The 24,540-nt window shown below is 45.8% G+C and overlaps 1 protein-coding gene across 6 annotated transcripts in view; it reads right to left on the minus strand.

Annotated features, from left to right (window-relative positions):
- The window catches only part of MARF1 (meiosis regulator and mRNA stability factor 1), a 502,817-nt gene that overhangs the window by 300,380 nt on the left and 177,897 nt on the right, over positions 1-24,540 (minus strand). For all 6 annotated transcript variants that reach the window (XM_077448919.1, XM_077448921.1, XM_077448922.1 and 3 more), the window contains one exon: positions 13,364-13,600. In XM_077448919.1, coding sequence (XP_077305045.1) covers positions 13,364-13,600 — 237 coding nt within the window. The remainder of the gene's footprint in view (positions 1-13,363; positions 13,601-24,540) is intronic.

A 24,540-nucleotide genomic window follows, 5' to 3' on the forward strand; every position in this document is an offset into this window, starting at 1 on the left:
CCTCCAACCACGGACCTTTTCTTTGGAAGCCACCAAGGTGGGCTTCCTGGTGTCCTTAATCACTGGGGAATCTCAGACTTGGGCTCACCGCCTCTTAGAACAGAAGGATGCAGCCTTAACCAACCTCACCACTTTCTTTGACGCAATGGCCCAATTATACGAAGACCCTCAGCTTTCAGCAACTGCAGAAACAGCCTTGCGTACCCTCCAGCAGAGACGAAGAGCGGTAGAGGATTATGTGGCTGAGTTCAGGCGATGGGGTGCGGATACCAACTTGAATGACTCTGCCCTTCGTTACCAGCTCTGCATGGGACGGATTCCCTGAAAGACGAACTCGCTAGAGCTGGTGTTCCACAGACTTTAAATGCACTGATATATTTAGCTATACAGATCGATTGACGCCTGAGAGCGGAGGGCCACGGGTTTCTCTCGTCCAACTTGGATGCTTCCAAGAGTTCCAAGCCAGCTACATCCAGCACCAGCCGCCCGACCAGCATCCACTTCTGACACACCTGAGCCCATGCAACTTGGGATCCTGCGGCCGTCTTACCCCTGAAGAACACCAACAACGTCGGAATAATCTGTGTCTCTATTGTGGAGAATCTGGACATTAGATCAGGAACTGCCCTATAAAGCTTCTTAAGTGCCCACCTATGCCTCCTGGTTACACAGAGCCCCTAATCAAGATTTCATCTCACCTTGCTCTGTCTCCTTTCAGCTTCCAGAAAAGACTTTACAGACACCTGCCATTAAAGATTCCGGAGCATGCAGCCGTTTTATAGATTCATCTTTTGTTGCCAAACACCAGATCCCCCTCCTGCCTAAGACCCATGGACTCTGTTTATCTGGCCGACGGGTCTGCTATCAAATCTGGCCCTGTAGTTCAAGAGAATGTTCCACTACCTGCTGTTATCTCCAGTTCTCACCAAGAATTTCTTCATATGGACATAATATTTCCTCTCCACTCCACTCTTTCCCGTAATCCTTGGTATGCCATGGCTGCAGGCCCACAATCTGACCATAAACTGGGCCACATGGGAAATTACTTTCTCCTCACCTTATTGCCAGAAGTTCTGTGGCTCTCCCAACCCTTTGAGGCCATCCACCTTGTTATGTCTAGACTCGGAAGTCGAATTAAGTCAGGCCATCCCTGAAGCTTATCATGAGTTCCTCGACATATTCAGTAAACAAAAGGCAGAGGTGCTTCCAACCCACCAAGCCCATGACTGCCCCATTGAACTGCTCCCCGGGGCTGAAATTCCGTTTGGAAGAATTTTTCCCCTGACAGAGGTAGAACAAGGGAAGCTAAAAGAATATATTGTTGAAAACCTTAAGGGTTTATTCACCCGTCCACGTCCCCAGCAGGCGTGGGTATTTTCTTTGTCGAGAAGAAAGACCACACCCTTCGACCCTGTGTGGACTAACGCAAATTGAATAACATTACAGTAAAGAACCGTTACCCTCTTCCTTTAGTTGCGTAATTATTTCAAAGACTGGGGACCGCTATCATCTTCACTAAACTTGATCTCTGTGGGGCCTACAATCTGGTCCGTATCAAGGACAGATGAGTGGAAGGCGGTTTTTCGTACCCGATTTGGGCACTTTGAGTACTTGGTGATGCCCTTCGGGTTGTGTAATGCCCCGGCCACCTTTCAATACTTCATTAACGATGTGCTCCGGGACTTTTTGAAATGATTTGCTGTTAATTTAGATAACATTTTAATCTTTTCTTCCTCCCTTGAATACCATCGCAGGCATGTCAAGAGGGTGTTGGGCCGCCTCCAACAACACGGTCTATATACGAAAGCCAACAAGTGCCATTTTGAGCAGGAACGTATACCATTCTTGGGCTTGATCATTTCCAGCAAAGGTATAAAGATGGACCCCCAGAAGATGGCTGCGATTCTGGATTGGCCAACTCCTGTGGACAGGAAAGGAATCCAATGTTTCATCGGGTTCGCCAACTTTTATCACAAATTCAAAGGGTTCTCAGCTATTGTTGCACCCATCACGCAGCTAACAAAACAAGGGACCTGTTCCGTATGGACCCCTGAAGCCCAAGAAGCTTTTTCAATCCTCAAGGGACCTCTGCTCCTGTCTTAAGACATCCGGATTCCTCCCTGCCATTTGTTCTAGAAGTGGATGCATCTGAAATTGCCGTAGGGGCAATATTGTCCCAAAGACAAGGAGCCAGGGCCTTGCTTCATCCCGTAGCTTTATTCTCACGCAAGCTATCAACAACAGAGAAGAACTACGACGCAAGAGATCAGGAATTGTTAGCAATTAAATCTGCACTGGAAGAATGTTATTCTATTTACTGAAAGAAGCTTCTCACCCAATCTTAATATTCACCGACCACAATGACTGAAGCCGAGACAAGCCAGGTGGGCGCTCTTTCTCCCGGTTCACCTTCCATGTAACTTATCGCCCAGATTCTAATATATAGCCAGATGCCTTGTCACGGATGTTCCACAAGTCCCAAGAAATTTCTCCCCCAGACACCATTCTCGCTACTGGGAATTTCCTTCTGCTTCAGGACGGCCTTCTTTCCCAACTCAGACAAGCCTCCGTGGGGCAAATACTTTCTCCTGAACCAGAACTACAAGCAAGAGATGGGTTACTGTGGCACAAAGACAAGATCTACATTCCCGAGGACAGTGGCAGCCCGTCCATAGGGGGCGCCCGGGCTTTGGACGGCAGCACAGCACAACCAACCCCCCTCCCCCTTCCCTTCTCAGCTACATGTGTTTGTTTGTTTTTTTTTCTGAGCGTTCTGAGGCGGCAGCATCCCACCAACCCCCCCACCCCTTGTCAGCTACATGTTTTTTTTTCTCTGAGTTTGGACGGCAGCCCCCCACCCCCTGCTTCTCAACCACATGTGGTTTTTTTTCTGTTAATCAACAGTTTTCCAGGACATGCAAGCCTATTAAAGAGGGATTCCACTGGAAAAAAAAAAAAAAAAAAAAAAAAAAAAAAAGATTAAAAGCCAGCAGCTATAAATACTGCAGCTGCTGACTTAATAAATGGACACTCACCCATCCCAGGATCCAGCGATGACGGCAGCCGAGGCCGATCGATCGGCTCTCGGGTGCTGCTGCCGCCATTCTCCGAGTGAATCAGGAAGTGAAGCGTTGCGGCTTCACTTCCTGGTTCCCTACTGCACATGGGCGAGTCGCGCAGCACAATGGGAATGCTCCACGAGGTCTCTGGGACCCGTGTGTGTCCCAGCGCGGCGGGACAGGAAGCAGCATAGACTCCCATGGGAGTCAATGCCCGGAAGTGGGTGCAAATACCTGTCTTAGACCGGTATCTGCACCCCCTCCCCCCTGAAAGGTGCCAACTGTGACACCGGAGGGGGGGAGGGTTTCCGATGAGCGGAAGTTCCACTTTAGGGTGGAACCCCGCTTTAAGTAAAATACTGCACATTGAAAGGAAAGTAGGTACAGGTTCTTCTCAATGGAGGACTGTTAGTACCGGGTATTTTTCTACTGCAATGAATGGAAATCTCCTCTGAGAGAATTACTGGGCTGCCATTGTTGACCTCTCCTGTTGCATGGCAGCACAACCCCCCACACCCAGTTTATCAACTTCATAAATTTTTTTTGGTAGTTGGATGGCAGCATGCCCCCCCATCAACTTCCTTAATTTTCGGTGGTTGGACAGCAGCAGATCTTGTATGATCTCAGAGAATTCATACCCGTGACCCATGATTATAGTATGATGTCATACCTGTGGCCCATTATCATAGTATGATCTCATACTACTACGTATAATGTGCAGAGCGCGGTGTATAATGTGCAGAGCGCGGTGTATAATGTGCAGAGCGCGGTGTATAATGTGCAGAGCGCGGTGTATAATGTGCAGAGCGCGGTGTATAATGTGCAGAGCGCGGTGTATAATGTGCAGAGCGCGGTGTATAATGTGCAGCCTGGTATATGATGTGGATTCTATAACGGGTGTGGCTTATGAGAAGTGGGAGGGGCCTACCATGGAGGGGCGGGGTCTTGCAGCCCCCCCATCCTAAAACTTCACCAGCTGCCACTACCCGAGGACCTATGGGTAACCGTTTTGGAACTATGTCACGACCACGCACTTGCTGGCCACTTTGGCATCACCAAGACCACCGACTTTGTACAACGTACCTTTTGGTGGCCTCAGTTGCGGGAGGACTGCAAGAAATTTGTGGATATCTGCACTACGTGCATCAGGAGTAAAAGCCCTAAAAACGACTAGGGCCTGGGGCCTACTCAAACCCCTGCCTGTTCCGGACAGGCCAGGGAGAATATGGTCTCTGGATTTCATTGTGAAACTACCCACGGCAGAAGATCATACCACTATCTTTGTGGAAGTCGATCGTCTGTTGAAGATGGCACACTTCATTCCCATGAAGGGCACCCCCTCAGCCCCTGAAACGGCACAGATATTCATCAAGGAAATCATCAGGCTCCATGGGGTACCAGCCAATATAGTCTCAGATTAAGGGGTGCAGTTCACCTCTCGATTCTGGAAGTCCCTCTGCAAGGCTTTGGATATTGAATTGTCTTTTTCATCCGCCTATCATCCTCAGGCCAACAGGCAAACAGAGGACAAACCAAACCCTTAATACCTACGCTGTTTCTCCTCTCTTGCACAGGATGATTAGATCTCCCTGCTCCCAGTAGCCGAATTCGCCTACAACAATTCTATCCACTCTGCCACCAGCAGACGCCTTTTTTACAAATTATGGCTTCCACCCTTCGATACCTACCCAACTCCCTTCCCGAATGCACAGTGCCAGCGGTTCAGGAAAAGATGGATTTCTTCTCAACCAATAAACAAATTCTGCAAGAAACCATGACTAGAACTCAAGAGCACAACAAGACAACCTTCGACAAAAAGAGACGAGGGGAATTGGTACTGGTACCTGGTGATTTGGTGTGGTTATCCACAGTGAACTTGAAGATGCCCTTCAAGGAGACTAGGTCCCAAGTTCTTAGGACCTTTTCCAGTTAGAAGGAAGATTAATGAAGTGGCCTTCGAATTGGAACTCCCAGACTCATTAAAAAAGGAACATCCAGTATTTCATGTGTCCCTATTAAAACAGTCTGTCCCGAACCAATTTCCTAACCGAAGTACCACTCCTCATGATCCAGTATTAGTAGACGGTGAGGAAGAATTTGAAGTGCGAGCTATCCTAAACTTCAGAAGAAACCAGAAACAGTTCTTAATTAAATGGAAGGGGTGTGGTCCTGAAAAAAATTCTTGGGAGCCCGAGAACAACATCCACGCAAAGAGTCTGGTTCAATATTTCAAGAGGACCTATCCAAAGAAATTGACCCGAATGGGCATCCAGAGGCTACCCTTTGGGGGGGGGGGGGGGGGGCAATATCATGAAGATCCTGACAGAAATCAGCGACGCAGGCTCTTTGGCTCGCGTTCGTGGGCGCCATCGTGCCCCTGTTGGTGCCAGACGGGCTATTTAAGCCCGTCTGTCACAAACTGTCTCCGCTGTCTGCTCTACAGCGTTGTGTGCCCAAGAACCTGATCGGAAATACTTACCTGTGATAAAGACCCGGCTTGTCTGTGACCTACCCGTTATCTGCCTGCACCCGACCGCGGCTTGTCCGACTTCTCTCGTGCCTGCTCCCTTGTTGGGTACGTATAATACGTACGTTTCAATAATTAGGTCAACTTCAACTGGTAAACTTTAGGGTGACGTCTACAAGCAGTCAAGGTGTTTCACCGTCTGTCTGAAAGATCTGGGCACAAAAATTGGACTTTTATATGGACTTTAATCGTATATTATTTTTTTCATTTTGGATATATGTTTTGAATGTATATCATATGATTTGAATGTGTTCTGATTAGGTATCACAATATTGTGATGGTCTACACAGCGATATGCACATTATACTTTTTTTATGCAAAAATATATATATATATATATATATATATATATATATATATATATATATATATATATATATATATATATATATATATATATATATATATATATATATATATATATATATATATATATATATATATATATATATATATACCGTATATACTCGAGTATAAGCCGAGATTTTCAGCCTCTTTTTTGAGGCTGAAAGTGCCCCCTCGGCTTATACTCGAGTCATCGCTGTCTGCCCGCTCGATCAGCGTGTCGAGCAGACAGACAGCGGCCATTCTGATTCAAAAGCCGCGCCTCCGGCTCCCCCTTCGCCTGTGATAGGCGGAACACTGAATTTCCCAGCAGCCTGTGTTCCGCCTATCACGGACTTCGTATCATCCTCGTACTACGGACGAGGATGATACGACGTCTGTGATAGGCGGAACACAGGCTGCTGGGAAATTCAGTGTTCCGCCTATCACAGGCGAAGGCGGCGGCGCAGCTTTTGAATTTTACAATGGCCGCCGACGAACGAAGAGGGCACGGGACGGAGGCAAGGCACAGGACGGCACGGCACGGGACGGGACGGGACGGGACCGGAGGCAAGGCATGGCGGCGAGGCACGGCGGCGAGGCACGGCGGCGAGGCACGGAGGCAAGGAGGCTCGGCACGGGACGGAGGCTCGGGACAAAGGCTCAGGACACAGGTAGGCTGGACACACACACACACACACACACACACACACACACGGATACACACACACACAGGGATGGATGGATGGATGGAGACACACACACACAGGGATGGATGGACGGACACACAGGGATGGACGGACACACAGGGATGGACGGACACACACACAGGGATGGACAGGCATGTCTTACCCTCGGCTTATACACGAGTCAATAAGTTTGCCAGTTTTTTTGGGGGTAAATTGGGGGCCTCGGCTTATATTCGGGTCGGCCTATACTCGAGTATATACGGTATTTATTTATTTATTTATTTATTTTTTAAGCACTATATCTAATTATCAGTCATTTGGTGCCTGTATTTTAGGTTTAACTAGGTAGGCTGGTGTATATATATTTTTACTCATCTCTAAATATCTTTTCACAAGCAAATTTCTAATTTTTTAATTATCTAAATTGTTTCACTAATACATGCCTATTAGCGCACCTCAATCCTTTTCAGCTTGCACTAGTGAGTTTAGGGGTAGCAGCTTAGTACTTTGTCACATTAATCAGCAGACATGGGATTCACAGTCTTTATCCAAAAAGGTAACTTTTGCCACAATCCACTTAAATGTACTCGCAGGTAATTGCTTTGTAACATTCCAATTACATGCAATTACAGGGCTTTCACACTAAAGCGGAGCGCTGGCAGGACGTAAGGGAAAAGTCCTGCCAGCAGCTTCTTTGGAGCGGTGAAGGAGCGATGTGTTTACGGCTCCTCCCTCGCTGCTCCCCATTGAAATCAATGGGGCAGCGCTGTAATACCACCGGCAAAACGCCGCTATTGCGGCGTATTCCCGGCGGTTTTAACCCTTTCTCGGCCGCTAGCAGGGGGTTAAAGCGCCCCGCTAGCGGCCGAAATGCGCCGCAAATCCAGCAGTAAAACACAACTAAAAATAGCAGCGTTTTACCGCCCACGCTATGGGCGGTGTGGTGTGAAAGGGGTCTTATTTTGTTCATTAGCTCATCCCCCTCCAGCTCCCTCTAACACTATAAGCTTTAAAAAAGCAGGGCCCCAAGACACCTCCTGTATTGAATTGTATTGTAACTGTACTGTCTATCCTCATTTTGCAAAGCATGCACAAACTGTTGGCACTATATAAATATGTATGGCACTATACAATTAAAAAATACTACTAGGATGCTCAAATTCAAATCTTCCCGGATATTTCCCCAGCCACTTTGGAGAGAAGGAGGAACCTCAAAGATGTTACTTCTGCCCTGCAATCAGCCCGGATTCGATACAGATGGGGGTTCCCCTTTAAGTTAGTGGTACCTCACAATGGCAGCACCTATTCTGTCACTACGCTCCAGGAGGGCCAAGAGCTCCTTGTCAAGCTGGGTCTCTTAAATGCTGCGGATCTTCACAGACCACCCTCTACCCCCAGACCAGCTCCTATTTGGCAAACTCCACCCTCGCGGAGAGACAGAAGAAGAATTCGTTATGGAATTGGGGACCACAACGCTGACAGCCCACGTTAGTCGGAACCGTTTCCTTTTGGTTTCCTCCCCTGTTTTTCTAACCCTGGCTACCCGCCTACCACTTGAACTTTGTTGCCACCATGACGGTATGCTCCCTAATCTACACATTGTTCCGGAAGGGCCTCTCTGTTGGTCTGTCATGGGTTTGAGCTGCTGCCTGCTTCCCCCACCCAGCAAATTTCCTGTTTTTTCCTTTTTTGTGGAACTCTGTGTTTTTACGTCAGTACTGAGCTGGGTTCGAGACCCTGTAGTCTCGGTGTACTTTATTTTTTCCGTTTTGGTGTTACCAGGTAATTGGACAGTTCACCTTTTTTCTTTTTTTCTCCTTTTCCTAGTTACCTGACCCTACCCCTTTTGGAACAGGCTAAGCCTGGGTACGTTCAATTTTCTGGATATGTTCCAGTGTCTTGACTTTTTTCGACCTGTTCTTGTTTTTGGTTTTTGTTTTTATTTTTCTCTCTTTTTTTTCTATTACCCTCAACTAGCGATGGTAGATACTTCTCAGATAACACTGACTGAATATGTTTGTTTGTATCTCTATTTTGGTTCACTGGAGGGAGGTGGTTTTCAGATATTATCGGACGGGGTGGATGGCAGTGCCCCTGGTAACCTTATTTGGGCTTTTCACCCCACCCCCTTGTATCCGTTATTCTACCCCAGGACTAGGGTTTCCTTAGCTAACCTCACCCTAGATCCTATCAATGGTAATCACGTGCATATCGCATAATGTTAATCCCTTGAACTCCCCTAATAAGAGGAGGAAGGCCTTTGACTTTTATAAGACATTAGATGCCAAAATTCTCCTCCTCCAAGAAACCCACTTTGCTCGTAAATCCCACCCTAAATTTTTTCATAGGAATTATCCCCAAGCGATTTACTCCCTTTATTCCTCCAAGTCCAGGGGGGCTGCCATCTTCTTGCACTCTTCCTTTCCTATGGACATTAAACGTGTATATAAAGACGCAGAGAGTAGATATGTCATCATCCAAGGGGTAGTATGTAATAGAGAATTGACTATTGCTAGTGTATATGCACCTAATGATGCACCAGCTACCTTCTTTAAGCAATTTTTTGAAAAACTCTCCTCATTCCAATCCTCCCATTTAATCATAGGTGGGGACTTCAACCTGGTTGCGAATCCCACCCTAGATCGCTCTACTCACATCTTTATCCAAGGCCTTCCCCAAATCCCTAAACGGCAATCTAAGAGTTTCAACTCTCTGATACCTGGCGAGCCCATAATGTGGGTATCAAAGAACTCACATTTTACTCCCGCCCCCATAATAGCTTGGCGAGGTTGGACTATATCTTTACCTCACCCATTATACTGGCCAACTCAACCAAAGCGGTCATTCACCCCTGTGTTTGGTCTGACCATCACCTCACCTCCTTTTCCACCACATCTATCAAATTGGCCCCTACACCGCACTCCTGGAGGCTTAATGAAGCCCTGCTGTCTGATCCCTCTTTTATACCTACTATTGAAGAGGCCATTGAAGACTATTTTAACATTAATGCTCAACCTGATATATTACCCTCAGTGTTATGGGTGGCTCATAAAGCAGTCCTCAGAGGGAAGATTGAGATCTCAACTATACGCAATAGGCTGACCAATGGTAGAATCCTGACTCTCACGCGAGAATTAGACCAACTTTACAGGAATACGGCCTCCTTGCATTTAGAATCTACTAGACGGGAAATAGACAGCAGACGGCTAGAGTTGGACTCCTTGTTGTCCAACAAAGTAGAGAAGTCTTTTAGATGGGCAAGGGCTAAACACATCCTCTTAGACAATTCAGCATCCTCACCCTTCGCACGAAAACTTAACCGCCTTTCCCGCCCTCCTCATATCTATAAGTTGAACAACAGAGAGGGACAACTTACATCCCACCCGAAAGAGGTCTTAGACATCTTTAGAAATTTCTATTCTTCCCTGTTAGCCCCCAATGCAGACATTGAAGCCCGGGCAGTGGATTCCTGGTTAGACACGGTACCCCTTCCCACCCTATCTCAGTCACAGTCTGAACAACTTAATTCACCTGTTTCCACAACCGAAGTTTTGAACGTCATTAAATCCCTTAAATTGGGCTCAGCCCCTGGCCCAGATGGGTTTGCGGCAGTTTATTACAAGAAATTTGCATCTCATTTAGCACCTAGACTTGCCTGCTTGTTTAATTGGGTGATGCGTGGCGGCAGTTTCCCAGAAGAGATGTTGCTAGCAAACATGTCTGATACCTAAAATCGACAAAAATCACTCCCTCCCACAAAATTACAGGCCCATATCAGTTATGAATAATGACCTCAAAATTTTCAGTAGGATCCTGGCAGACAGATTGGCTAAATTTATTCCCTGTCTTATCTCCCCATTCCAATCCGGATTTATTCCCCATAGACTGATAACAGACAACATTCGTTTGGCCACGGATATCATCCAAGATGCCAACTCTAACTCCCGTAGCTTACTTTTACTTAGTCTGGACATCCAAAAGGCTTTTGATAGTGTTGCCTGGCCCTACCTTACCTCCGTTTTGCAAAAAATAGGTTTTGGTGGGGAATTTTTGCATTCCTTCCACACCCTCTAAGAATCCCATGACCAGAATTAAAATCCCTAGCAGTTGCTCGGATTTCTTCAATGTAGGTAGGGGCACAAGACAGGGTTGTCCCCTTTCCCCATTAATTTTTGCCCTTGCCCTAGAACCCCTAGCCATAGCTATTCTGAATAACCCTGATATCTCTGGTTACACCAAAGGCCCCTTGTCATATAAGTTTTGTATGTATGCGGATGATGTCCTCATGTTCCTAACGAACCCACTGCTCTCCCTTCCCAATCTATTTGCCTCCCTTTCAAAATTTGCAGAGATATCGGGGTTAACCATCAATATGTCTAAATCATCTGCCCTTCCTATAGGTATCCCCACCGATAGATCTATTACACCTCAAACAGTCCTTTCCCTTCCACTGGCCGGACTCTTCTCTATTCTACTTGGGGATAGCACTCCCAGATCATTATAATAAATTATTCACGTCCAACTACCCACCCCTTGTCAAAAAACTTAAAAATGACCCTGAAGATGTGGTCCAAACTTCATATATCCTTCTTGGGTAGGATTACCGCCCTAAAGATGGTTGTGCTTCCTAGGCTTTTATATTTTTTTCGTTCTCTCCCTATTAGATTATCAAAGTCTTATCTTAATGATGTACAAGCTTCCCTCCTTCGCTTTGTTTGGCAAGATAAACCCCCTAGATTTTCCAAAGCTATATTGTACCGCTCTTCTAAAAAAGGGGGATTGGAGGTCCCACAGATATGGCTGTACTATGTGGCCAGCAGATTCTCGCAACAGGCTCAATGGAATATCAGGGATTCCAGAGTCCCGTGGGTACAATTTCAACAAGAATCTGTAAAGCCTCTGTTTCTACCGGGTATGATGTGGATCCCTCCTTTGGCCAACCACACTAAGTCTTATGGGAATATGATTGTCTCGGATGGCATGCTCCTTTGGCATAGATATAAGCACGTATATGGTTTGGTGTCTCGGGCTCCTGGTGGTGCCTCCTTTTTGGGGGACTCCAGGTTCCTGACTGCACACAACCACTTAAATGCTTTCCGTCTTTGGATAGAGTTGGGTCTTATATCCCTTAAGGACTTTATAGTGGATTCAAATTTCACCACGTTCCAGGACCTACAAGTTAGATTTCAGATCCCCCACACAGAATTTCTCCATTTTTTGCAACTTCGACATTTCTTTCTTCATCATTACCCAGGCCCCTACTCAACGCCCGACTGCTTTTGAAGAGATCTGTTATACAGCTCCTAGACAGAAAGGGTTGATCTCTTTGCTCTACCGGGGCCTTGAGGAGGTGACAGATAGAAATGACCTGAAATATAGGGCCTCCTGGGAACAGGAACTTGGGGATCTGAATGACTCAATTGACTGGGCGGAGACCTGGCGCAATATGTGCCAATGCACGAAATCCCTGTCGGTTAGGGAAACTGCTATAAAAGTGATCACTAGGTGGTATTATACTCCTTCGGTTACATAAAATCTTCCCACAGGCTCCGAACAGTTGCTTTAGGGGCTGCCCCCTTCCAGGCTCGTATAAACACATCTTCTGGGACTGTGACCGGATACTACCTATATGGCAACTTCTCTTTGATATAATTGATAAGTTGGCAGGCTTCCATATCACTTTAACATCACATCATACCCTGTTTCAATCCCCGCCAGATGTTCCCAGACCACTGAGAAGGCTGATTCATTCGATCTGCCTGGCCATGCTATGGTCAATTACTTTCAACTGGAAGTCCACCTCGCTTCCACTTGCGCAGGTTTTGTCTAGAGTTGATCTTATGATGCATTCTGAGAAAATTTACCACACTCTTCATGACACTATGCCTCTGTACGAGGCCAAATGGAATCCATGGTTTATATTTCGACTATCACACTGACCACGCTAGTCTCTCCTTCCCACTCTTCTTCTTTTTCTCTTTATATTTTCTTGTGTTCTTTTTTCTTCTTTTTCACTCTATGTATCTACTTTCTTTTTTCTTATATTGTATCTCACGCTCATTATACATCTGATTTAGTCGAATGCAACGATTAAAACCCATGAGTTTGTCCCAGATCCATGCAGAGTATTATTGCTGGAATATCTCTCCCACCATTGATTACATGTAATTTTGTTTACGGTAGTAGTTTATCACTATGTTATTCTGCTGTATTTAAGGATGGATATGTAATACTGCTTTTTTCCCCCACTTTTTTTTGTATGGTTCTGCATGGGAATTGCCCGATACTCATACCTTGTATTTCTGTTGAATCTTTTTCAATAAAACGTTTGAAAACAAAAAAAAAAAAAAAAAATACTACTAGTACTACTTGAGGCTACAACACAATCATTCTATTTCTTGCCATCAAACAATTCTGTAATCGCACTACTGCAAATTTAAGGTTTATGCAGAAAGTTAATCCAAGTCATAACAGCAGCTAACAACTAAACACTTAGGGCCAATCATAACAGATGCAGTTCAGTGTGCTTTTTTTCTGCACTGCAAATGCACACAGTTTTCAATGTATTCCAATGGCTTTAGTTCACACCATGCAGTTTCCGGTCAGTTTCTGCACTGGAAACTGACTGCATGATGTGAACTAGAGCCATTGGAATACATGGAAAACACTCTACATGCATTTTGTGCAGAAAAAGCGCACAGAACTGTATCTGCTGTGAACTGGCCCTCAGACACACCTAGTGCCATTTTTTAAAGCATCTGTACCTGAATTTTCTATTGGTGCAATGTTGTCTGCAGACTGGTTCGTGGTACTCCAGTTCTTCAAAGACCACAGGACTGCAGGTGGAGGATGAGCCATCATGTGACTGAGAAGACCCCAAAGGACTTTGTCTGGCCTGAAAACTCGGTAGCAGACAGACCAGTCTTCCACTCCCCTGGTCACGGATAGTAACGGTGTCTGTTAATCTGTACAGGTCTGACACAATCAACTTGTTTCCAAACCTAGAAAAAGGTGAAATGTTTAGCTAGCATGAGGAGGAGGAGGGGGGGGGGGGGGGGTTTACAAGATTGTAATTGTATACCATGATATTTTAGGCAGGCTACCTTCAGGTGATTGGAGACTAATAAACTTTACTATACAAAACCTTTGGGATGAATTAGAGCAGAAACTGCGAGCCAGGCCCTCTTGTCCACATCAGTGCCTGACCTCACAAATGCACTTCTGGAAGAATGATCAAACATTCCCATAGACACTCTAAACCTTGTGGATAGCCTTTCCTGAAGAGTTGAAGCTGTTGTAGCTGCAAATAGTGGGCCAACCCAATTTTGAACCCTACGAACTAAGACTGGGATGCCATTAAAGTGTGTGTGTATATAGGAGTCCCAATACTTTTGGTAATAGTGCATCTATGAATGGCTGAAAATGGGAGGGATGGGGAACTGGTTCTCTACAGTGCCAAGAGTAATAGGTTCAGATCCCAAGTGACACAGAGGTTAAATATGGGTATTAATATGCACAACTCCCTGAATAGGTCTGGACTGAAGCAACTAGGATCCTGGAAAGTTAAGTATAAGGCAAAAACAGTGTGTGTGCGTGTGCGTGTGCGTTTATTATATATATTATATATTTATTATATATATATTTATAACATACATACATATTTATAACATACATACATATTTATAACATACATACATACACATACACCAGGCAATATAGCCCTTCCCTGTGCATAGACCTTGTGGGAGGTAGATTTTCTTGCACTGATCAACATGGGACTGACGGAATAAAATACACCACTACCCTTTTAGTGAATGCCATTTATTGTGGATGGAAGCGTTTTATAATGTAGTGTATTTGTGCACTGTCACAGTACAAGATGGATTGTAATACAATATAAGTATTTTGCAAAAAAAAATAAAAGGATATATATTTTTCTACCCTTCAAGACCTGGGTTTCAGCAGCCATGCGGTTAAAGCCAGTGACTGAGAAGTAGGATGGAATAGTGGGCCTTGTTTCAGTAAATCTGACATCTTTTAACCACTTGCCGACCAGCGCACGACGATGTACGTCGACAGAATGGCACGGGCAGGCAAATGGGCGTACATGTACGTCCCTTTAAATTTGCCGCCCTGCCATCGGGAGCGCGCCGCCAGCGGCGCGCTCCCGCGCTGGTCGGGTCCCTTTAAGACCAGTCGTGGGACCTGCGGACTCGATCGCCGCAGGCATCCCCGCGATCGTCTCACGGAGCGGCCAAATGAAGAAATGCCGTTGTAAACAGCATTTCTCCATTCTGCCTAGCAACTATTGACGCTGATCTCTGCTCCATGTGATTGGAGCAGAGATCAGTGTTCACTAAATGAAAGCCCAACCCCCCCCCAGTTAGCAACACACCCCTAGGTACACTTAACCCCTACACTGCCACCCACTGGTTAACCCCTTCACTGCCAGTGTCATTTACACAGGAATCACTGCATTTATATAGCAGTGATTACTGTATAAATGGCAATGGTCCCAAAAATGTGTCAAAAATGTCCGATGGGTCCCCCACAATGTCGCAGTCACAATAAAAATCGCCAATCGCCGCCATTACTAAAAAAAAAAAAAAAATTATTAATAAAAATGCTATAAAACTATCCCTATTTTGTAAAACGCTATAACTTTTGCGCAAACCAATCAATAATCGCTTATTGCGATTTTTTTTTACCAAAAATATGTAGAAGAATACGCATCGGCCTAAACTGAGGGAAAAAAATGTTTTTTTATATATATTTTTGGGGGATATTATAACAAAAAGTAAAAAATAATGTGTTTTTTTTCAAAATTGTCGCTCTATTTTTGTTTATAGCGCAAAAAATAAAAACCGCAGGGGTGATCAAATACCACCAAAAGAAAGCTCTATTTGTGGGAAAAAAGGACGTCAATTTTGTTTGGGAGCCACGTCGCACGACCGCGCAATTATCAGTTAAAGCGACGCAGTGCCGAATCGCAAAAAGTGGTCTGGTCTTTGACCAGCAAATTGGTCCGGTCTGAAAGTGGTTTAAGAGTCCAAGGCCCTTCCACTAGGTGACCGAGGGGATGTCTGTATCACAACCTCCTCAGCCAACTATTTTCTCCTTGCGCAGCAGCTGAGGGAAAATAATTTACCAGAGGAAAGGCATACCTCAGCTTGGAGAGTCCAAGGAAACACCAGGGCATCTACTGTGAAGACTATAGGATCTCTTGTCCAGGCTACAAATCTGCAGCTTTTGTTGAATCTGAAGGCAAGGATGTCCACATATCTGGGTGCCTTCATTAGCGACAGTTTTTGGATGATTTCAGAGTGCAGAGACCACTCTCCTGGTCTATGGCTTAGGAGGAAGTCTACCTGCTAAATATCCACACCAGGGATAAAGATTGTGCTGGAATGTAAATTATCATCCAGGAGGGAATTTAGTTTCTCTTAGGGTATACATAAGTCCCTCCACACTATCTTTGTATACTTAAAATAATGTGATGGACTGAATAAAAGTTCTGCTTAATCATGATCCAGTGTGTGACTGAACTGCATCCCTTTGGGTAATCTGGTCAAGGTAAAGCTGGAATGCAAGATTAGTAAGAATTAACCCCTTCATCCCTGATGTTACTGGTATAATGAGATTTTGCAACTAAAGTTGGCACAAGGCAGTCAGTAACACTGCTTGATTTTGAGCAGATGCTTGCAGATTGGAGGGTAAGCAGCAAGGAGAAGGGCAAGATAAATATTATAATTTGCACCCCTTCATTACAAGCTGGGGTTCTGGAAAGGCTTGGTGGACTTTGTGGGCCAAGGCTTGTGACAAAAAAGTAGTGCCAAGTCTTCGTTTTGAAGTGGATGTCTGGGGAATGTAGAAAAGTTAGCCTTCACAGAGCAGAATTAGTAGCTGTGGGATTGGGGGACATGGGCTTTCCTATGTGGTAGAGATTTTTGCCTTCAGTGATTTCCTTGATGAATTTATCAAGGTATTCCCCATCAAAAATCATACATAAATGACACCTTTCACAAGCAGGTTCAGCAGACCATGCATTTAACCACAAAATCCTGCACATTCACTAACAGGTCAGAAATCTTATAGATGTAGCAAATTACATTCTCTAGAGTGTCCACACAAAAACCTAGGGGAATCAGCAGCAGACGTTTTGAGAACAGGGTCTTCAGAGACTGGTTCAACTTTTCTATTCATCTGTCTTCCAGTTAACAGTTTGTAGTAAGTAATGTACTTTCAAGCCTTTAAGAGGGCTGTTAACAGAACAGCCCTTTTCTTGAATTCCTTTTCCATGGGATAAATTCCAGCAGTGGTATGGACGCTTTAGTCAGATAAGGCAGAAGTGTGTCAGCCAGGAGGGGTGTTACCACTATGTGACCTTCCCAAAAGCGCTGATGTAAAAGAAAGCCAAAATTTCAAAACAAGAGCAAATACTTAGGGCACTCAAAGAAAGGTGTCAGACAAGTATAATGCAACTAATTTCACCTTACCTGTGCCTATGCAGCCACTTGTGCCAAGCAGCGAGGTAGGAAAAGCCAGGAATGGTTTAAAATTACCCAGTCTTGCCCTGTCCATTTTTGAGCCTGTAAAAAGACCAGGCTTTACCGATCACAGGTAACCCAGTACACCACCTGACTTAAATTGCACCCTGTAGCTAACTGCAATATTGCTACAACATGCCAAAGTAAGCACCCCACACCAGTTCCAGTGCCCTAAACAAACATTACAGAATGACCACACTATAGTAGAGTCCATGTATGGTCTAGGAAGGAACAAACTAGGTCTCATTAAAGGTGGAAAACCCATACAAACTTAGGGAGACAAGATCATCTTGGGCAAAAAACTACCTGGTCTTTGCGTAGGAGGAAGGGCTCCTTAGACTTCTCACAGATGCAATGGAAACTAGAGAGGACACTTCGCAGAAGAAATCATCTAAAGGGATTTCGCCAATGGTTCAAAAGGTTGTTTCTGTAGTGCAGCAAAAACCTGACCAAGGTCCCAAGGGAGCACAAAGTGCTGTAGAGGAATTCTGATCTCAGGATTACACCCTGGATGAAGGTTTTGGCAAGGCTGAGCAAGGCCAGAGGTTTTTTTTTTTAAATGACAAGGATGAAACCTGTCATTTCAGACTACTTAAGGCCAGGTTCTAGTGTAGTCCTGATTTCAGGAAGGCCAGAATGCAAAGCACAGAGTAACCCCTATGGATTAAAGAGGCTATTGCTCACAAAAGGCAAAAAAATATTTTCAGGTATGAAAGCTTGTTAGAAGTGGCCTTTTTTGCTTTCAAAAAGGTAGGAATGAGATTCATAGACCCCTCAGTACTTTAATGGCATGCTTGTTGAATCCAAGGTCTTAAAGGCAGGGACAAAAATAGGATGGAATGGAGTGTTGCCTTATGAGGAGTTTATGAGTAATCTCCATTAGCAACTGGGAGTATTTGTATTATAGATGTATATATGTTTAGTATAATAAAGAATGATTATAGTAAATGTTAGGTGAACTTGGCTGGATGTAAGCAAATACATGAACAGACTTTTGGCTTGAGTATGTAATTCAATTAACAGTTCCTTTTGGCTTACAGGTATGCCAAGTGTGTGTTAGGGAGATGCTCTGCCGGTTTACCTAACCTGGTATTAGTTGGTACGGGGCCAAATTCATTTGCTAGATAAAGGCTTGTGTATTCTTCTGTGCTAGACAACCATTAATCCATTTCAAAGGGTGTTTGAAAGGCTTAAAATATTTCTTTGATCTGTTCAGGAACGGACAATTTACCCCAGCTATGACTGTGCATAGTTAAGTGCCCTATTCAAGAGAAGACTTCCTCTTTAAGTTGGCTTCAGACTAATTATCACTAACCAATTAAACCCAAAAGAGGAGGTGATAGAGGGGAAATTAAGTTATAATGAAATTGACCAATCTTGGAAGAGATACGCCTGGGGGAGGAGAGGGCGAACCAATCAGGGTGGTCCTGTGCAAGTCAATGAGAGAGGGCCCTTTTTTAGTGGGACTCACACAAAGATAGATGGTAGATGAGAACTGATCGGGGCCCCGGACCAGTAAGATAGGTAAATTATTTCTGAAGATACACACCCCACAAACCCTTTATAAGATAGGTAAATTATCAGATCATCTCCCAGCACTTAAAGGTATACCTGCGCATATGTCTTGTTTTGTATTGTGATGAATATAATCTGTATTCATGTATTTTAACCTAATATTTTACTCCCTTGCTTAAGACTATAGCTATTTTCTGTATATTAGATAAACCTGTAACTTACTCTAAAATGCTGTTATGTTAAAACTTTCTCCTTGTCCATAGAATTCTAATTTAACCCATATCATATCTTCTGATTAATAAATCAGAAATATCGATTTTAAAGGTTAACAGGAGTAACCTAAAAAAGCAGGTTTGGCCTGTTGAGGAAAGCCCAGAGTCATCTTAAAGTAATCCAAGTAGGTCTCTGTACTAGGTTCTACTGGAACAGTTTAGTGAAATGGGATTCACCTGTTTTTCTTGCTCTATTTTGTGGGTAGGCTGGGCAGAATTCCCATTGGAGGGAAGATTAGCCTCAGCCAAAAGCAGGGGATTATCAAGGCATCCAGTTTGCATGCGACATGATTCTTAGTCCTTGGCTAGAGGTAGTTTGTTGCTGAATCTGGAAGTCAGGTATCCAAATCTAGGGTGCCCCATCTCAGACATATCAGGTCAAAGGTGTTGGGGTGAGGGACCAATTTTGTTTGAACCATGAGGTGACGGCTGAAGTAATTGCCTTCCAGTTGTCCAGTGGACAGCAGAGATCCTGCGATGATCTGGCATGCTACCTTCAAAAGCTGGAAATCTCATGGTGCCCCTCGGTGATTGATTTAGGCCACAGCCATGGTATTGTCCAACTGCACCCAGACAGCAGTGTAAAAAACAAACTTGCTGGCATAAGCACCAGGGATGAAGATGTGATGGCAGATGAATGCTGCCATCACATCTAAGTACTGTAGCGTTTTACACCATTTGGAGCGATTTTCTCATGTCCTGGAGATTAACTATTTGGGATGACGCTGAGGTGACAAATATTTAACCATCTGCCTCTGAGGGGAACCTTTGGAACTGCTCTGGGATGATCCAGGCCAGGCTGTTCTAGTATAAGCTCTGATGACCTTGCTTTAGAGGGTCATACACACTAAGCTTGCACTTTTTCCATAAGAGGTGTAGTGTCACAGATCATAATTCAAGGGCGATGGATGCTCATCGCATCTATGCGTTTGTTTATATGAACGCTTAAGAGGATTGTCTTAATTTGCACGTGGACTTGTATTTGAATGCAACTCCCTAATCACTGAGGAAAATAGGATTTTTTGTACTCACCATAAAATCCTTTTCTCTGTAATTCACTGACCGACACAGCTCCTCTCTGTAACAAAATGGGTTGTCAGACGTATCACTGGAGATACTAGGCAAAGTTTTAAACACAAAAACTTCAGAACTTGCAGTTCCGCCCAGGGGGCGGTCCCTAGGCTACAACCCCCACAGCCTGCCCTAGCAGACTCAGTAAGTCAACAAGCAGTATAACGTAAAGAGAAAAAGGAGGGGCGGGTGCTGTGTCAGTTGGTGAATTGCAGAGAAAAGGATTTTACGGTGAGTACAAAAAATCCTATTTTCTCTTATATTCACCGACCGACACAGCTCCTCTCTGTAACAAAATGGGACGTCCCCAAACAGTGCCAAACGAGGGGTGGGAAAAACAGCATAAAAACTTCATCCACCATGGCAAGTGGGAACTAGTGAAACTAAACCCACAAAAAAAAAGGAATGTGTGGAAAAACACCACCATATAACCGGGTATCCTCAATAGGTGTGATCCCCAAGACCGCAACATTGTGGAAGTAATGCAACAGTGCCTAAACATAACAGCACTGCGTTTTTATTGAAAAAACCAGGAAAAATTTGCTTGCATATCCAATTGCAACTACACGGCCGCCTGCAAAACTCTGCGGCCAAAACAGGTATCAGCCGATGCACTGACGTCTACCTTGTAGAACTTGGTAAACTATGGACAGACGACCAGGTCACCGCCTTACACACCTGAGCGACAGACGCTTGGTGTCGGAAGGCCCAAGACGTTCCGATTGCCCTTGTAGAGAGGGTCATGACCGGAAAAGGGGGTGCCTGCCCCTTCAAGGCGTAGGCTTGGACTAAAATCTGTCTGATCCACCTGGAAATGGTGGCTGACGAGACCGCCATAACCTTCTTTGGGCCAGCCACTGAAACAAACCGTGAGTCTGACTTCTGAAAGGGAGCCGTGGCAAACAAAATAAACCTTCAGAGCCCCAACCACATCGAGAGCGTGAAGGGCCACCTCTTTGGAGTGCTTCGGCTTAGGACACAACAATGGTAATACAATGTCCTCATTGATATGAAAGGCCAAGACCACCTTCGGTAGAAAAGATGGTTGCGGACGCAAAACCCCCTTATCCCTGTGGATGACCAGATAAGGAGACTTGCAAGACAAGGCCGCCAATTCCGAAACCCTCCTGGCCAAGGTAATGGCCACTAGAAAGACCACTTTCTGGGAAAGAGTCAACAAGGGAATCTCCCCGATAATCTCAAACGGCGTTTTTTGAAGCGCCAACACCACCAGGTTCAAATTCCATGGGGTTAATGGTAGGTGCACCGAAGGGCTTACATGACGTAACCCCCGAACGAAGGTACCCACTAAGGAGTGCGATGCCAGGGGTCATTGGAAAAAATAAAAAAAAAATAAAAGACAGCCAGGGCTGAGATCTGCCCCTTGATGGTGCTCAATGCCAATCTCTGGTCTACTCCTCGCTGGAGAAACAGCAGGATCCCTGCTATGGAAAAGGAACGCGGATGCCAACCATTCGCCTCAGACATGGAGATGTAAGCCTTCCAGGTACGATGGTATATCCTTCCTAGATGATGATTTCCATGCCCTCAACAGTTGGAATCACCGAGTCCGACAGATCCCGGTTCCTTAACTCATGGCTCTCAACAGCCATGCCGTTAAAACCAGCGATGGTAAAGCAGGATGAAAAAATAAATAAATAAATAAAAATAAATAAATAAATAAATAAAAAAAAAAAATCAGACCTTGACAGAAAGTCCTCTCGCAACGGCAGTCGCCAGGGAGCGTCTGCCACCAGACGCACCAGATCTGCGTACCGGAGACGCTGAGGCCATCTGGGGCCACCAGTATCACTGGTATCCCCTCGGCTTCCACTCTGCGAAGCAGACGTGGCAACAATTTCAGTGGAGGAAAGGCATAGATCAGCCGATCCTGATCCCACTGGGCCACCAGCGCATCTGCCCAGGGATCTCTCGTCCTGGACACGAATCTTGGCACCTTCCGATTGAGATAGGAGGCCAACAGATCCACATCTGGTGTTCCCCTCTTCAGGCACAGCAGACTGAATGTCTCCGGATGCAATGCCCATTCTCCAGGGTCCAGCATCTGCCGACTCAGATTGTCCGCCTGCCTGTTTTCCACACCCAGGATGTAAATGGCAGACAGGGCTGTAACACGTCGCTCTGCCCACCGAAGTATGTGAGCGACCTCCCGAGCAGCGGTTGAGCTTCTTGTTCCCCCTTGGCGATTTATGTATGCCACCGCCGTGGCGTTGTCCGACTGAATCCTGACCGGACGCCCTTGAAGACTCAACGACCATGTGTGGAGACACAGCCTGATCGCTCTCAATTCGAGCGGATTGATCGGCAACTTTGTTTCTACCATCGACTAGAGGCCCCGAGTCGAGTGAACCCCCATCACTCCACCCCAGCCAGATGGACGGTGGTCACTACGGACGCCAGTCTACTTCACAGGAAGGAACGATTTTCCAGACTGAATCACCGGGGACCTCAACCACCAGGTCCACCACCGGGGGACCTCAACCACTGTCGATCCAGGGACAACAGACTTGTCCCATTTTAACAAAATCTCCTTCTGCAGTAGAACTGGGCGTAAGGTACTGCCTTGAAGGAGGCTACCATGAGCCCCAGCAGTACTTGCATGCAAAAGCGGAGTGACGACCACTTGCGGTTCATCAGCAGTTTCACCGCGGACCTGAGAGTCTGCAATTTGTCTGAAGGGAGAAACTCTCTTCCCTGGAGTCCAACAGCAAACCTAGGTGCTCCGGACTCTGGGTCGGCACAATCACCGACTTCTTTAGGTTCAACAGCCACCCAAATTCTTGCAGGGTCTGCATGGTGATCGCCACATCCTCCTCTAATTCTGAGGAGAAAGATGCTCTCAGGAGGAGATCGTCCAGATAGCCCACGATCACAATCCCACGTTGTCTCAGCAATGCCAATACTGGAGCCAATACCTTGGTAAAGACTCGGGGGGGCTGATGCCAGACCAAAAGGAAGAGCCACAAATTGGTAATGGGCTTCCCCGACTGCAAAACGCAGAAACTTTTGATGCTGAAGGCATATAGGTATGTGTAGGTACACATCCTAGATGTCCAAGGATGTCAGGGAGTCCCCTTGGAGTGCAGCGACTACTGAGCGAACTGATTCCATCCTGAACCTCTGTACTTTTACAAAGTTTTAAAGTCCAAGATTGGACGTACCCCTTCCTTCCTGGGAACCACAAACAGATTTGAGTTGAATCCCTGGAAGCGTAACGGCTCCGGAAAAGGTACAATCACCCCTCGATTCAGCAAGTCCCGTACAGGCCCCAACAGGGCCTCCCGGTGACCCGGGAATACGGGTACGCTGGAGAAGAATCTGTTTGGCAGCCAAGAGAGAAACTATCTTGTAGCCTGTGGAAATCAGATCGCATACCCATTGGTTGGATAACCGGGAGGACCACCAGGCTGCAAACTCCAAAAGGCGACCACCACCCGAGACCTGGGTGGGGGCAAACCTTCATGCGGTAGCACTTTTATTCGCAGGCTTGCATTTCCAGGGACGTTTTTGACAGTCCGTGGGCGTCCTGTCGGGCTGGGGACATTTTGTCTAAGCAACGGTTGGACGAAAAAGCCACTTGTGAGCGGAAGAAAAGGGCCCTTGCCTGCGGCGTGGCTCCTTAGCATTCCTGGCTTGTGAGAGTAGTGTACTCTTACCACCAGTGGCATTTTTTTAATGTCATCTAACGAGGCTCCAAAGAGCCGGTCGCCAAGGGAAGATCCCTCAGGGCTTTCTTGGATGCCTGGTCAGCAGACCAGCATTTTAACCAAATCAGGATCCTCAGCACCACAGCTGACACTGAAACCCTGGATAACAGAGGGAGAGTATCCAGGGCCGCTTTACAAATGTACTTAAGGCCTTGGACTAGTTGGTCTCCTAGTTCCACGCAGATTTGGGAGGCCTGTTGCTCTCCCAATTCGCGGTGCAAAAGTTTTGCCCACTCGGTCAGTGTCTGCGACACCAATGCGGATGCTAGTACAGGACGCACGGCTGACCCCACAACCGTAAAAAATTTACGAGCCACAGCCTCGGCCTTCCTGTTCGTGGGATCCTTGAATACAGAAGTCCCCTCAACCGGGATCGTGGTTACTTTATTTAACCTGGATACTGGGGGTTCCACGACCGGAGGAGCCGACCACTTTTTTTTTTTAGAAGGCTTTCCTTAAAGGGGTAATGCACCGCCATGTATTTGGGGACCGCAAAGGTCCGTTGCAGGGACCCCATTCCTTGTAAATGAACTTCTCAAAATAAGTCAGATACGGGAACACCTTAGGTGAACGTGTTGGCTTGTGGGACCCAAAGGGACCGATACATCAGCAGAGGGATCCACTGGCTCCTGAATCTTCAGGGTATCACGCACAGCTGTGATAAGTGCGACAACTAGCGCTTTGTCGCGCACGGACCTGGACTCATCCTCACTGTCCAAATGATCCTGGTCAGCTTCATCTGAAAATACCGAGCAGGGGTCACCGGCCTCAGCAGGACCAGAGTCTGCGTCAGAGTTCTCCCCAGAGG

This window comes from Lithobates pipiens, unplaced genomic scaffold (assembly GCF_037356315.1).
Source record: "Lithobates pipiens isolate NorthernLeopardFrog02 unplaced genomic scaffold, aLitPip1_a1.2 Scaffold_22, whole genome shotgun sequence".
Classification (NCBI taxonomy): Eukaryota; Metazoa; Chordata; class Amphibia; order Anura; family Ranidae; genus Lithobates; species Lithobates pipiens.